At 37.3% G+C, this 12,466-nt stretch overlaps 1 protein-coding gene across 1 annotated transcript in view; it reads right to left on the bottom strand.

The window, feature by feature from the left end:
* The window catches only part of REC114 (REC114 meiotic recombination protein), a gene marked incomplete at its 5' end in the record, with an annotated part of 75,383 nt that overhangs the window by 40,532 nt on the left and 22,385 nt on the right, over window positions 1-12,466 (bottom strand). Inside the window, one exon of the mRNA XM_084240181.1 lies at window positions 11,381-11,470. Within this exon, the coding sequence (XP_084096307.1) occupies window positions 11,381-11,470 (90 nt within the window). The remainder of the gene's footprint in view (window positions 1-11,380; window positions 11,471-12,466) is intronic.

Below are 12,466 nucleotides of genomic sequence, written 5' to 3'. Positions count from 1 at the left end.
TTATTAAAATTTAGCCTGGGGCCTCCCTGGTGGCGCAGGTGGTTGAGCGCCGCACTGAGAAGCTGTCCACAGCCTCTGCAGCGCGGGTTCAATCCCCACCGGCTGGTGAAAATCCCACATGGCATGACAGACCTCTCCTGTCTCGCCCGCTCCTCCCCTCAGCAGTGTATTTCATCAGTCTGCCTGCTCTGTTCCCTACTCTGTCTCTGGTGAATCCTCCCACACATCTGGCCTGTACCCTGGTTCTTGTATGAATAAATAAATCTTTAAAAAAAATTAGCCTGTTGTTTTATGCCAACCAAGCTGGAAGATTTAGCACAAAGGGCTGAATTAGACAGCTATGGTCAAACTGCATTCTGGTGAATATTTAGTTTTTCTATTTAAAAACTCTCCCCATAGCTTGCAGCAATTAAAAATAATTTTCCATAATACTTCCCCCTCATAATGGGTTTCAGTTCCACTAAGTAAAAGGAATCAGAGCAACTGCCTCAGAAGTGCTAACACCTTGGCAGGGGTTCCACGAGAGCAGCCAACAACCTCAACTGTCAGCTGGAAGTCTCAGGCACTGGTAGACCAAGTAGAAGGGCAGTGACAGATTAGAGATCTCAGGTAGTGTCACTATGCAGACAAGTCAACAGCCACAGACCAATAACAAGAACAAAAAGATGAAATTCTAAGCTAAAACCAAAAGTTAATCTAAAAGCAAAAGTTTAAAGTGCATAGCATTTATTGTTCATTTTTATGTCTACGTATTTTAGAAAACATCCATTGCCTACTCCCAAACTGGCACAAAACACAATCTTAGTTTCTATACCTTAGGTTAGCTTTTATGAACATATACAACAATGAGCCAAGCCTATTCTATTATTTTACTGCCCAAGAGAACCAGAAGATTCCAATTGAAACAGCCTGCATCCTTTAATATAATTATTAACTGTATCTGTTCTTTATTTCATTTGTGTTTCTTGCCTTTATTTGACCAGGTTATGAACATGAAATTAAAAAAAAAAAAACACATTGTGGTGTGAAGTCTTATGTTTCCTCAGTTACAAATGTTGAACAAAGTGGAAACTCATTTATTCTTCCTTGACTATTTGCAGTTCAAATACTGCTATTTCTACTCCCTGTTCCCATCACTAGTAACTGCTGAAGTCAGGAAATCTCATTAGAATTTGCCACCTCACCATGCTCAGGCAGGTCGACCTACTTAGCAGCTTAGTCTACTATTTTTTGCCTGATTATTGTGACAAGAAGAAATAAAACCTTCATCTCCAAAGACAAAAAAATCTTAAATCACAAATTTAGCATTCAATAGATCCTGCAAACACCTACAGCAGAGAGGACAGAGGAACAAATGATCCTGGGCAGTGGATATCTATCTATTGATTCAGAAACTGAATAAGTGAAAGTCACATCAAGGACTTCTGCACACATTATTGCCATAGGGTACCTAAAAAGACCCACAAGGCAAATTGGAAAAAAAGTTTGAGTAAAAAAGTTCACAACACCTTATGGTTTTGTGTGCTTCACACATCCTTAATAAAGTACATCAGATATAACATTTCCAAACCAAACAACAGTTGAAGGTGCAGGAAAAAAGCTAATGTTTGTATAAGACATATTTAATTTGGCAGCATATTTCCTTAGATGAAACAAGGGAGTTTTCAAAACTAACAAAGGAATACATGCACTATTACATAATATCTAGGGAATTCAGAAAGCATTTATTGTGCATAGCAGAAAGTGAATGTATGCTGCTCTGCATTTCTATGATTTACATTTGGCTTTCTTCTGCCTCTGCTCTCCACACAGTTTCACTCCACTTCTGTCCTTGGTCCTCCCTATAAAAATAAGTGAATAATCTAAAAGAATTACGTCTGTCTCTGAAATAGCCTCTATTCTAAGAACATCTACAGGCATTTAACAAAATAATGACATGTTAACATTTACATCACATTGTATAGTTTGCAATTCTATTTTATACACAAGGAGCAGATATTATTTCCATTTTACTAGTGAGGGTACTAACAACAGAACAGTTGAAAATTTTGCCTCACGTCAAATTTCATGGTACACGGGAAGTTAAAGAACCCTGATATTCTAATTCATAAAATGGTGCTAATGTCAAAATAAATAATAGCAATGGATGATAAGCTACAGAATAAAGCGAATATACATACATGAGGCCACACTGATATACTAAATGGGGAAAAGAGTTCTTTCTTACAGTAGAATGCCAGCAGAAATAGAAATTACCATTTGGTAAACACCAGAGCAATAATTGTTTCAGTAAAAAATTATCAATGGAATCTAGAAAAAAATAAGGAAAAAGTAGAGATGAAGATGTAGAAAACAGATTGGTGTCTGCCAGAGGTGAGGTGCAGGCTCAGTAGGCAAAAGGGATCAAAAGGTACAAACCAGTTATAAAATAAGTCATGATGTTGTAAGGTACAACCTGACAACAGTAATCCTGTGATACATATCTGAAAGTTGCTAGGAGTAGATCTCATCACAAGAAAAAAACTGTTTTAACTATGTATGTTAATGATGTTAACTGAAGCTATTGTGATGATCGTTTTGCAATATATACAAATATCAAATCATTATGCTGTGCACCTAACACATAATATTACATGACAATTATATCTCAAAATATCAAACGTGGATGCTAAAATTAGTAGGCAAGAGTATGAGAAATAAGAAATTTGCATACTTGAGTATCTCCTCACAAGATAATTATTACAAATGGTGAAACAGTAGCTTTACAATGGAGAAACCTGACGGTTCTGTTTATTGTGTGGTCATTTGTTAATCATGTGATCAAGGTTAATATCAGCAGAAGTGAGACATATCAACATTAGGTGCCTCCTAAAGTGACCAGCTAAAAACAGCTGAACATCTGTCCTTCAGAGACAGTCTACAAGATAATTGGTCAGTACTCTTAAAATGTATCAAGCTGATAAAAGATAAGACATTGACAAGACTGAGGAACTGCCCCAGATTGGCAGACTCATGATGTGAGTCTAAATGCACTGTGGTATCCTAGGGCCTGCAAAAGGATATTGAGACAACTGGTGAAGAAAAAATAAGGTCTATAATTAATTAGTAGTATTATGTCAATGTTAACTTCCTGGTTTTGATCACTGTTCTATGCTAAATATTAGCATTTGGGTAATCTGGACAAAGGGTATACAGAAATTGCTTGTGCTGGTTTTAAAACTTTTTTATAGGTCTAAAAATTATTTCCAAGTAACTTGTCTTTAAAAGAGTATGATGCCCAGGGCCTCCCCGGTGGCGCAGCGGTTGAGCGCTGGGTTGCGAAGCTGCCCGCGGCCTCTGCGGCGCCGGTTCGATCCCCGGCTGCTCCCTGGCCACCGGAGGAGGGTCCCACATGGCGCGCAGACCTCTCCTGCCGCCCGCTGCTCCCCTCAGCAGTGTACTTCGGTCCTTCTGCCTGCTCTGCTCCCCGCTCTGGCTCTGGTGAATTCTCTCACCCTCCCGCGCTTCTGACTGTACCCAGTGCATGTATAAACAAAACAAACAAACAAACCAGCAAACAAATAAATAAAGCATGCCTCTATAAAAAAAAAAAAAAAAAGTATAAAAAAAAAAAAAAAAAAGAGTATGATGCCCAATGCTGATAATCTAAGCCACATCATTTGAAACTGCATTTTCTTTGTTTCGAGTATATAAATTTTATCTCCTCAATGAGCTCCACTGAATAACCAGTCATTCACAAGTATTAAATTACTTTAGGGCCTCCCTAGTGGAGAGCAAGGCATTAAGATGGAACCTATGAAGCTATCCATAGCCACTGCAGCACAAGTTCAATCCTGGGCCAGGAAGCAACCCACACGGCACAGCAGCTCTCTACTGACTCGCCCACTGCTCCCCTCAGCAGTGTATTTCCGTCGATCTGCCTGTTCTGTTCCCCACTCTGTCTCTGGTGAATCCTCTCACCCCCATACCTCTGGCCTGTACCCCAGTTCTTGTATGCATGAATAAATAAATCTTAAATAATAAATAAATGTTAAAAATAAATAAATAAATTACTTTAAAGTTTTAAAAAGAAAGTTTTAGTACTAATATTTTCCTGTCATTAATGATTAGTGATAAAAAAAAAATGACCTTCCTCCAATAATAATAATAAAGGACTTTCTATCTTAAAAGAATCTCTGGAAAGCTAACCCAACTGAAACTAGAATAGATTTGAACACTGTGAGGGGAAAATTTTAACAAGAATCATGTTCAGAAAAAGACCCTAAATTCCATAACCTCTTAAGAAGGAATCTGGAAGTCTGGCTGAATACTCTGACTAAACATTATGCCATCTAATTTGATAAGAGGCTAAGCAGGGACATAAATAAAACCACGAATTATTTTGTTCCAGTCAAAAATAAGTGAAGCAAGGAAACTTCTTTTTTCTGCAGATTTGCACTGTAAAATGTCTATAAACTATGGTATTTACAATTTTTGTACTGATTATGACACTGATCATGGGTAACTGGTGAGCTACACACACTGATGCAAACTTTCAACACATGCACTAAGAATCAACCAGAATTTAGCCTCAAAGATGCACTTCTTCCGAACTACAAATCTAGTAGACTTAGTGGGAGGTCTAAAAATAAAGACAGTCTACAAAATCTGGCAAATATGTTTGACTCTGAGGTGGTAGTAAATGAAAAAAAGGAGGGGGGGGATAGCACTTGGGTTTTAGTGTCAAAATTACTCTGAGTAGTTAATACACTTTCAGAAAAGATAAAAAGCAAGACATAAACTGGTCAATGTTGGTGGCTTCATACACTTAAGATTTTTATAATAAATACATAGTAGAAACTCTTTTTTAAAATTGTCAAAGAGTAGTCCCGAAAGAAAGGATAAGAAATACATAGAAAGGCCACAATGAAGTGCAAGAGAACAAAAGTATAATTATAGTTTTAAAAGTCAGGCTGTCTAGATAAGACCTTAAATTCCCTATCATAGCTATTACCATATCAGTAAAGTTAGATATAGATTTATCCTAAGTGTTTGGTGGAAAGTGAGTGTAACAAAGTAGCTCAGGCTTAGTTCAAAGATCACCGTTTTAGCTACCCAATTAGACTGCCTTGGTCTGATCCATTATGCTAAGTGAATTACTCTTATCTACATAAATGTTCTTGATTTAAATTTGGATATTCTAGATGACCAATAGATCACCCAACGTTAAAACATAACTTCATCTGAGATGTCATGAAAAACCAAAAAGAGAAAATTGTAAAACTTTAATTGCTTGCTATCCTAACAGTAAGAAAGGTATATTTTGGACGAATATTTAAAATGTTTCAGTGGAAAAAAATCAGAAAAATGTTTCAGGCTTTCAGGTATAATATCTTGAATAGAGACATTTAACCACACTTTCATTAAAATGCCAAACCAAATCTAAAATAAGAAAAATACATCAATAATAGAAATGGATATCATTCACATGACAAAACTGTTAGAATCCTGCATGACATGGTAAGATAAATCTGAATGGGAGAAAAATGTCAAGAGCAACAAGTGATTTGTTTTCCTGAGAAAGGAATGCTGTGACTTGGAGGGAAAGTGAAAGAAAAACTGGTAAAAACACTATTAACAAGGGGAATAACAATTAGGGAGCGGGTAGCCCACAGGAACAAATAAGAAGCTTTACCACTATCAGAATGTGCACTGCAGTTACCAGTCACCAAACAATCTAGGTAATCAAAAGAATTTCTACCAGAAACAGATATATTAGGAAGGGGGATGAACACCTATAGTCTACAAGTGACATCATGGCTAGCAAAATACTAATTCCTCCCAATCCACTCCTCTCAAGCTTCTGGATTGATAAAAATGTAAATTTGTTAGCCTGATCACTTATGCAATATCTAAAAGGAAAATCTGTTAGTACCTAAGAAGGGCAGTGAAGTTACTGCAAACGAATCCACTTACATGTCTCTAAACAGGAAGAGGAAAAGAATGAGGAGGAAAAGGAGAAAAAGAAAAAAAAAAAAAAAAAACAGTACAGGGTATGTGAAATAATTTTGCACCAAAAATGAAACAGGAAAATATAACCCTTTAGAAATGGCAATTTGTTTTGTGTGTGTGTGTTGGGGGTGGGGGGCTGATAATAGAAGTACATTTTAAATTGCATTGTAAAATTTAGGCAAGCAGATTATTTAACACAGGAGATGAAAGTTCCAGATCACTATCTGAGGTTTGGCTAAGGGTAAGGGAGAAATAAGTAGGGAGCTGGAAGAAATAAGAATATACCAAATAAGAATATATGGTGGAATAGGAAGGTTTGTTCCCTAAGCACAACTAAAATTAAAAACTAAACCAAAAAAATGCTCATGGAAATCTTTAAAAATTTATCACCAGGGACCTCCCCTGGTGGCGCAGCGGTTGAGCGCTGGGCTGCGAGGCTGCCCCAGCCGCCGGCGAGGGTCCCACAAAAAAAAAAAAAAAAAAAAAAAAAAAAAATATCACCAGAGATGAGGGCCTTTCCCACAGAGATTTTACACAGAGGTCAGGGGTTTAATATCGGGACAAAATAAGGACAGGGGAGGTGAGTTTTGGTCTGCAGAACCACTATTCCAGTCAGTGGAATAGGCCGGGGGTCTGATACAGACAGTGGGCTTGGGGAACCTCACGGTGTGGCAGTGAGACTTTTCAATGAGGGGCTAGTGAAGACCGGGGTGGACATTGTGTGAGAATTCCGGTTGGGTCATGGAGAGCCTGGATACCTGCATCACAGAGGGTGGGGGCCCGCCCCCCGCGCTCAGATGGGAGATCTGAGAAACCTGCTGTGTTGCATGGACCTGCATCCCTGTTCATAGCCTTTACCTGGCAGTTTGTGCCTGGCAGCAGGTACCCCAAGATGCAAAAGGGAACAACAAAGAGACAGGGCCTGGGAACTTAGGGTCCCTGAAGCAGTGAACTGGAGCTTGCTCTGGAGAAGAGAGGAGGCAAAATTGATCTTTCTGTCTGAAACAGCCTTTATTTCCAGCAGGGCTGAGATGGAGTGTTTGGGCTCTCTACCCATCCCTTCCTCCCTCACTTGCCACCAAGTTACACAAAAAAAGAGAAACAAAACTAAATCCACAGTGCCCCAACTAGAAAAAAGCAAATGAGGTAACACACATACCTAGGAAACAAGAAACATTTGAACAGAGATAGAAAAGCTTAAGAAAAAGGATAGAAGTTCAGAGGCCTATATAAAGGACACAGAATTGGAGAACCTAACAAAGATTTTTAAATGACGAGACAAAACAAAAACCTAAGTGAGGTTACTAAAAGGGCAATCAAACACACAAACAGATGCAAGGTCTTAGAAAAGAGATCCAGGAACAAAAAGAGTTCTTCATTGAAGAGACTGAAGATATTAAAAGAAGACAAAAAGATGTTGAACAAGATGAGGACAAATATGGAAAGCTTATTAAAAAGACAAGCCGGCAAAGAGAAAATTTTGGAAACTGAAGGCACAAATGTACAAACCACCCAAGTGGAAGAAAAGAGAAATAAAATTTAGGAAAAATAAAAACTCTATGAGATTCAATTAGTCTAAAGTTTATCAGACTCATCCAGAATAGGGAACCTAAGGATAATGTGCATTCCCAAAAGTGAAGAAGGAGAGAAGGGAAAAAGACCCAGCCTCTGGCAACAACCACTAGGAAGGGAGGAATGGGGAGTTATTGTTTAGTGGGTACAGAGCTTCAAATATGCAAGATAAGAGTTCTGAAGATGGAGGGTGGTGATGGTGGATCAACTATATGGATATCCTTAATAATACTGAACTATGAACTATGCCAATTATTGTATTATTTTACCACAATTAAAAACAAATTTTAAATCACACTGCTCACTTCAGCAGCATATTTGAGAGAGAGAGAATGAGCGCATGCACGAGTCAGCGCAAGCCCAAAATAGCTAAGGAAAGTATGTTCAAAATGCCAAGACTCAGAGGGGAAACAAATTAAGCCCAAGTCCAAGATCAACTGAGGTTGGAGTCAAGATAGTCCTGCCTTCTTGTTACACCAAACCTTGGATAGAAGTGCCAAAAGAATGAAAAAAAAAAAAAAAAAAAAAAGAAGAAGAAGTGCCAAAAGAATGAATGGCCTCATAGTGGCCCTCATGGAGCCTTCGGGCAGGCTCCATGCAGGTGCAAAATGAACACACCAAATGGAAACCTATGATATTACTGGACATTAAGCATTCGGTTTAATCTGAATCACTAAGTTGCCATGGACCTTACAAGAGGTAGCAAATTGTAAGTTTAATGAAAATTAAATAGCTGCTGAGGGCCAAACAAAGGCCCAAAGCTTTGTTGATTTTTGATTTCTACAAAAACACATTAACAGGGAGGAAGCCATCACAGTCCCTTTAAAAAAAACAACCAAAAAACAACTTTTTTATGTTATGCAGCTTCCACAAAAACATGATAGCACAAATATAGCATTTAATCTATGCCAACAATTGGATTCTCATACAAAAACGGAAGTGGCTAAAAGTTTCCATGGCTGTCCTGCCTGTCCCAACCTTTTATGGAAAAAAATCTAAAAATATATCACAACCCAGACTAAGATGAGGGGAGATGGTATGTAAATGTAATACCAACATAAAATTGCAATGTGTCTGTTCTTGTGGAACCCAGAAAATACTGTGAATAAATTGTGTGATTGACAAAAAATGTTCTTTAATTTAGGAGATAAAATGTTTTTTAAAATACGTATTCTTTTATCACACTTATACTGTACATAATTTAAAAACCAAATAGTTCTACAATGAAAATTGATTCAGTAAGAACTGAGTATCTTAAAAATTGCATTAACAGAACAACAACAACAAAAAAAGAAACTGCAGAAAAAGCATTAAACAAAATTCAAGTCCTATGCATGATTTAAACTCTCAGAAAACTAGAACAGAATTCCCTCAATCTCGTAATGGGTATCTACAAAATCCCTACAGTAACATTATACCTACTGATGGAAAAATGGACTCTTTCCCCCTAAGGTTAAGAACAGGGCAAAAATGTGAACTCTCACCAATTCTATTCAACATTGCAAAGGAGTCCTAGTGTAATCTAGTAGGGGAAAGAACAGGGAAGATTTATAGATTGGAAAGGAAGAATGTGAAACTATTTGTAGACAACAGATCATCTATGTAGAAAATCCTACAGAATCTCTTGGGGATTTACCAAATTAAATAAATATGTTTCTACAAAGGTTCATATATAAATGTTTATATTAGAGTCATTCATAATAGCCCAGAGATGGAAACAATCCAAATGTCTATCAAAAGCTGAATGGGGGCCTCCCCTGGTGGCACAGCAGTTGAGCGCTGGGCTGCGAAGCTTCCCGTAGCCTCTGCAGCGCCGGTTCGATCCCCGGCCACCAGCGAGGGTCTCACATGGCGTGCAGACCTCTCCTGCCGCGTCCCTCTGCCTGTTCTGCTCCCTGCTCTGGTGAATTCTCTCACCCTTTCATGCTTCTGACTGTACCCAGTGCTTGTATAAATAAATAAATAAATCTTAAAAAAAAAAGCGCTGAATGGACAAGCAAATTAGGTTTATCCTAATTTATACAATGGAATACTACTCAGTAATGAAAAAGAATGAACAATGGATGAATCTCAAAAGCATTATGATGAGTGGAATAAGTCAGACACAAAAGACTACATATTGTATGACTTCATTTATATGATAGTCTAGAAAAGGCAAAACTATGGTAACAGAAAGTAGATCAGTATTGTGCTAGGGGATTGACTGCAAAGGTGCACAAGAAATGTTGGGAGTTAATCAAAATGTTCTATCTCATGATTGTGGTGGTGGTTGTATTACATCATCAAAAGACATGAAACTGAACATTTAAAACAAGCAAATTTTATTTTATGTAAATTATACTTCAGTAAAGGTGATTTTTAAAAAGATTTTGGAGAAATTTAGAAAACATTATCCACTGTCTAAGTTATATATGTATATGCAACATGCAGAGAATTGCAGAGATAACCTTTTATTTCTCAGAAGTGGGGGTCTTGGTTTTATAACCGCAATGCAAAAGTCATTCCATGTGTGATACAAAGAAACCTCTACCAGTTTGTAACAACATTTACTACTGATGCAAACAATAGAGCAGAGACAAAGCAGGAAGTGACCCTCCATGTCAAGGAAGCCAAACTGCATTAATGTCATCATTAGCAAAGACCCACAATATTGATAGGGAGAACTAGCTGTGTGCCAGGCATTCCTCAGCCTACCACTTAGAATAGTCTTCATTTGCAGCTGAAGAAGAAACTTTATCTCTTGCAATGGATACAGTCCTAACAGTGGCAGATAAAGCAAAACAGTACAACACATGCTGCAGTTTTAAAAGTCACAAGGAACACAAAGATGACTTTGCAAGTCACCTCACATTTCAAGGACAAGTCTACCTTTCACTTAAATGGAGAAATTATCATAATGTACATATGAGAGATATTGCCATATATTAGAATATGTGAGGTAGTCACCAAAAATTCATGTCTTTTTAATGTTTGACTTACGTTTATTGCTGTTTTTTCCCACTAGAATGATACTCCATGATGACAGTGATTTTTGTCTTTGCTATTCACTGCAATATCCCTAGTGCCTACAACAATGCCTAGCATAAGTAATTGCTCAATGACAGAATTATGCCCACATAGATATTAAGTGAATATTTTGGTAACAAATTTATTATGTCTGTGTGGATATTATTCACAGATAAACACAATAAACTTTCATCACACTTTCTCATACAATTGCTTTGATTGTACAATTAATAACTGTCTTCTTTGTTCATTTTGTATCTAAAAGCCAATTCCAACAAGCTTTCAAGCAAGCTTATGTATTTCTTCATTCCAAAAACTTCCCACAGTGTGCATGTGTATTCAAAATTAAGAACAAATGCATCTTTATAAAACTAGAGTTTTATACAGGGATATCTCAATTAGCAATAGCAAGCCTCAAGCTTTCCTTTTAGCTATTTCCTTAAATTTATCTCTCTGCATATGCTGGTTACTCTATCCAGAATCCAACCCTAACTAGGCTACCCCTACCCCATACACACATTTCTCTGTAAATCTAGCCTGTCTACAACCCAATATCCCAATTAAGAGTCCTTTATAATACTAGTTAGCTTCAATCTTTTGATCTACTCTGACTTCCAACAAGACCCTAAATCTCTTTAGTGCACACAATAGTCAATGTTTTTTGTATTTCCCACTGTTATAGAACATCCATAAATGTTTGTTGTGCTTAATGAATTTTACTGAGACTGAAGAGGACTAAGGATACAAAAATTAATGCAAAGCTACAAAAGATAAATACGTTTGCATATGAGGCTATATGCATCAAACTTACCAGTAGTGTTTGTCCTTGTGAAATGAAGAAATGGCCTGATATAACTATAGTGAGAACAAGATACCCAGATTCTTCACTGGAGTCAAAAACCTTGAAAAAAGAAAGAGAAATATGTCTAAGACAACACACTGCTATAAACTTGTAATACTGATAACAAACTATTTCCTCACATTGATCTTCCCTATGTTAAATGTCCTCTTTCTTTTCATTTAATCTGTAATCTTTCTCTTATAGTTTCAGGTTTCTCTTCACATAGGGACTAAAAACCAGGCTTGGAAAACATGTAATTAAAACCATTGTTTTTGAATCAAAAGAATAACAGCTTAAGTATCAAGACATGTGAGACCTGAACCACCCACATTTTAGTTATATATATATTAATAAGTCATTAATTTCTTTGGGCCTCAATTTGCTCTCTATAAAATGGCGATAATGCCTTGCAGGGTTGCTGAGTTCCAATTTCTTCAGCCATATAATCCATTCCGCATTCCTCAAAACTTGGCACATTCCATTGGATGAGCTCTAATTTGTCAACGACATTCTTAAAATATGGTGCCCAAAACTGACCATACTCTTGGTGTAGTCTAATTATTTCCTGTTAGTTGCAGTAGTGCAGCCTACAATGACATTTACCTTTTGAGGGGGTAGTCCAATTGATGAGTTCAATGTGATTAGCAATAAGACCTCCTGAAACTTTACAACTTATGTTCGTAAATGATACTTTTGCTATCTTTATCACAACCTAAATATAAGACCTTGGATTTATCTCCATGTCTATCTTATCTTGTTAGATTTGGCCTGTAGTTGTGGTAGAGAGTTGAAGTAATTAAATCAAAATGTTAGGGCGGACATGACAGATAATTATCAAGTAGGATTTGGGTTTTAAGTGACCAGACTCTAAAGGTGGGTTTATTATCATTAACAAACACTGTAAGATAAACATTCTTGTGTAAGTAAGATGAAACCATAGATTCACCTTAATGCACAATCTCAAAATAATTAGCACAGGGCCTCCCCGGTGGCGCAGCGGTTGAGCGCTGGGTTGCGAAGCTGCCCTCAGCTTCTGCAGTGCCAGTTCGATCCCCG

Source organism: Talpa europaea (genome assembly GCF_964194135.1).
Source record: "Talpa europaea genome assembly, chromosome: 8".
Taxonomy (NCBI): domain Eukaryota; kingdom Metazoa; phylum Chordata; class Mammalia; order Eulipotyphla; family Talpidae; genus Talpa; species Talpa europaea.
This window is presented reverse-complemented; position numbering and strand designations above follow the sequence as displayed.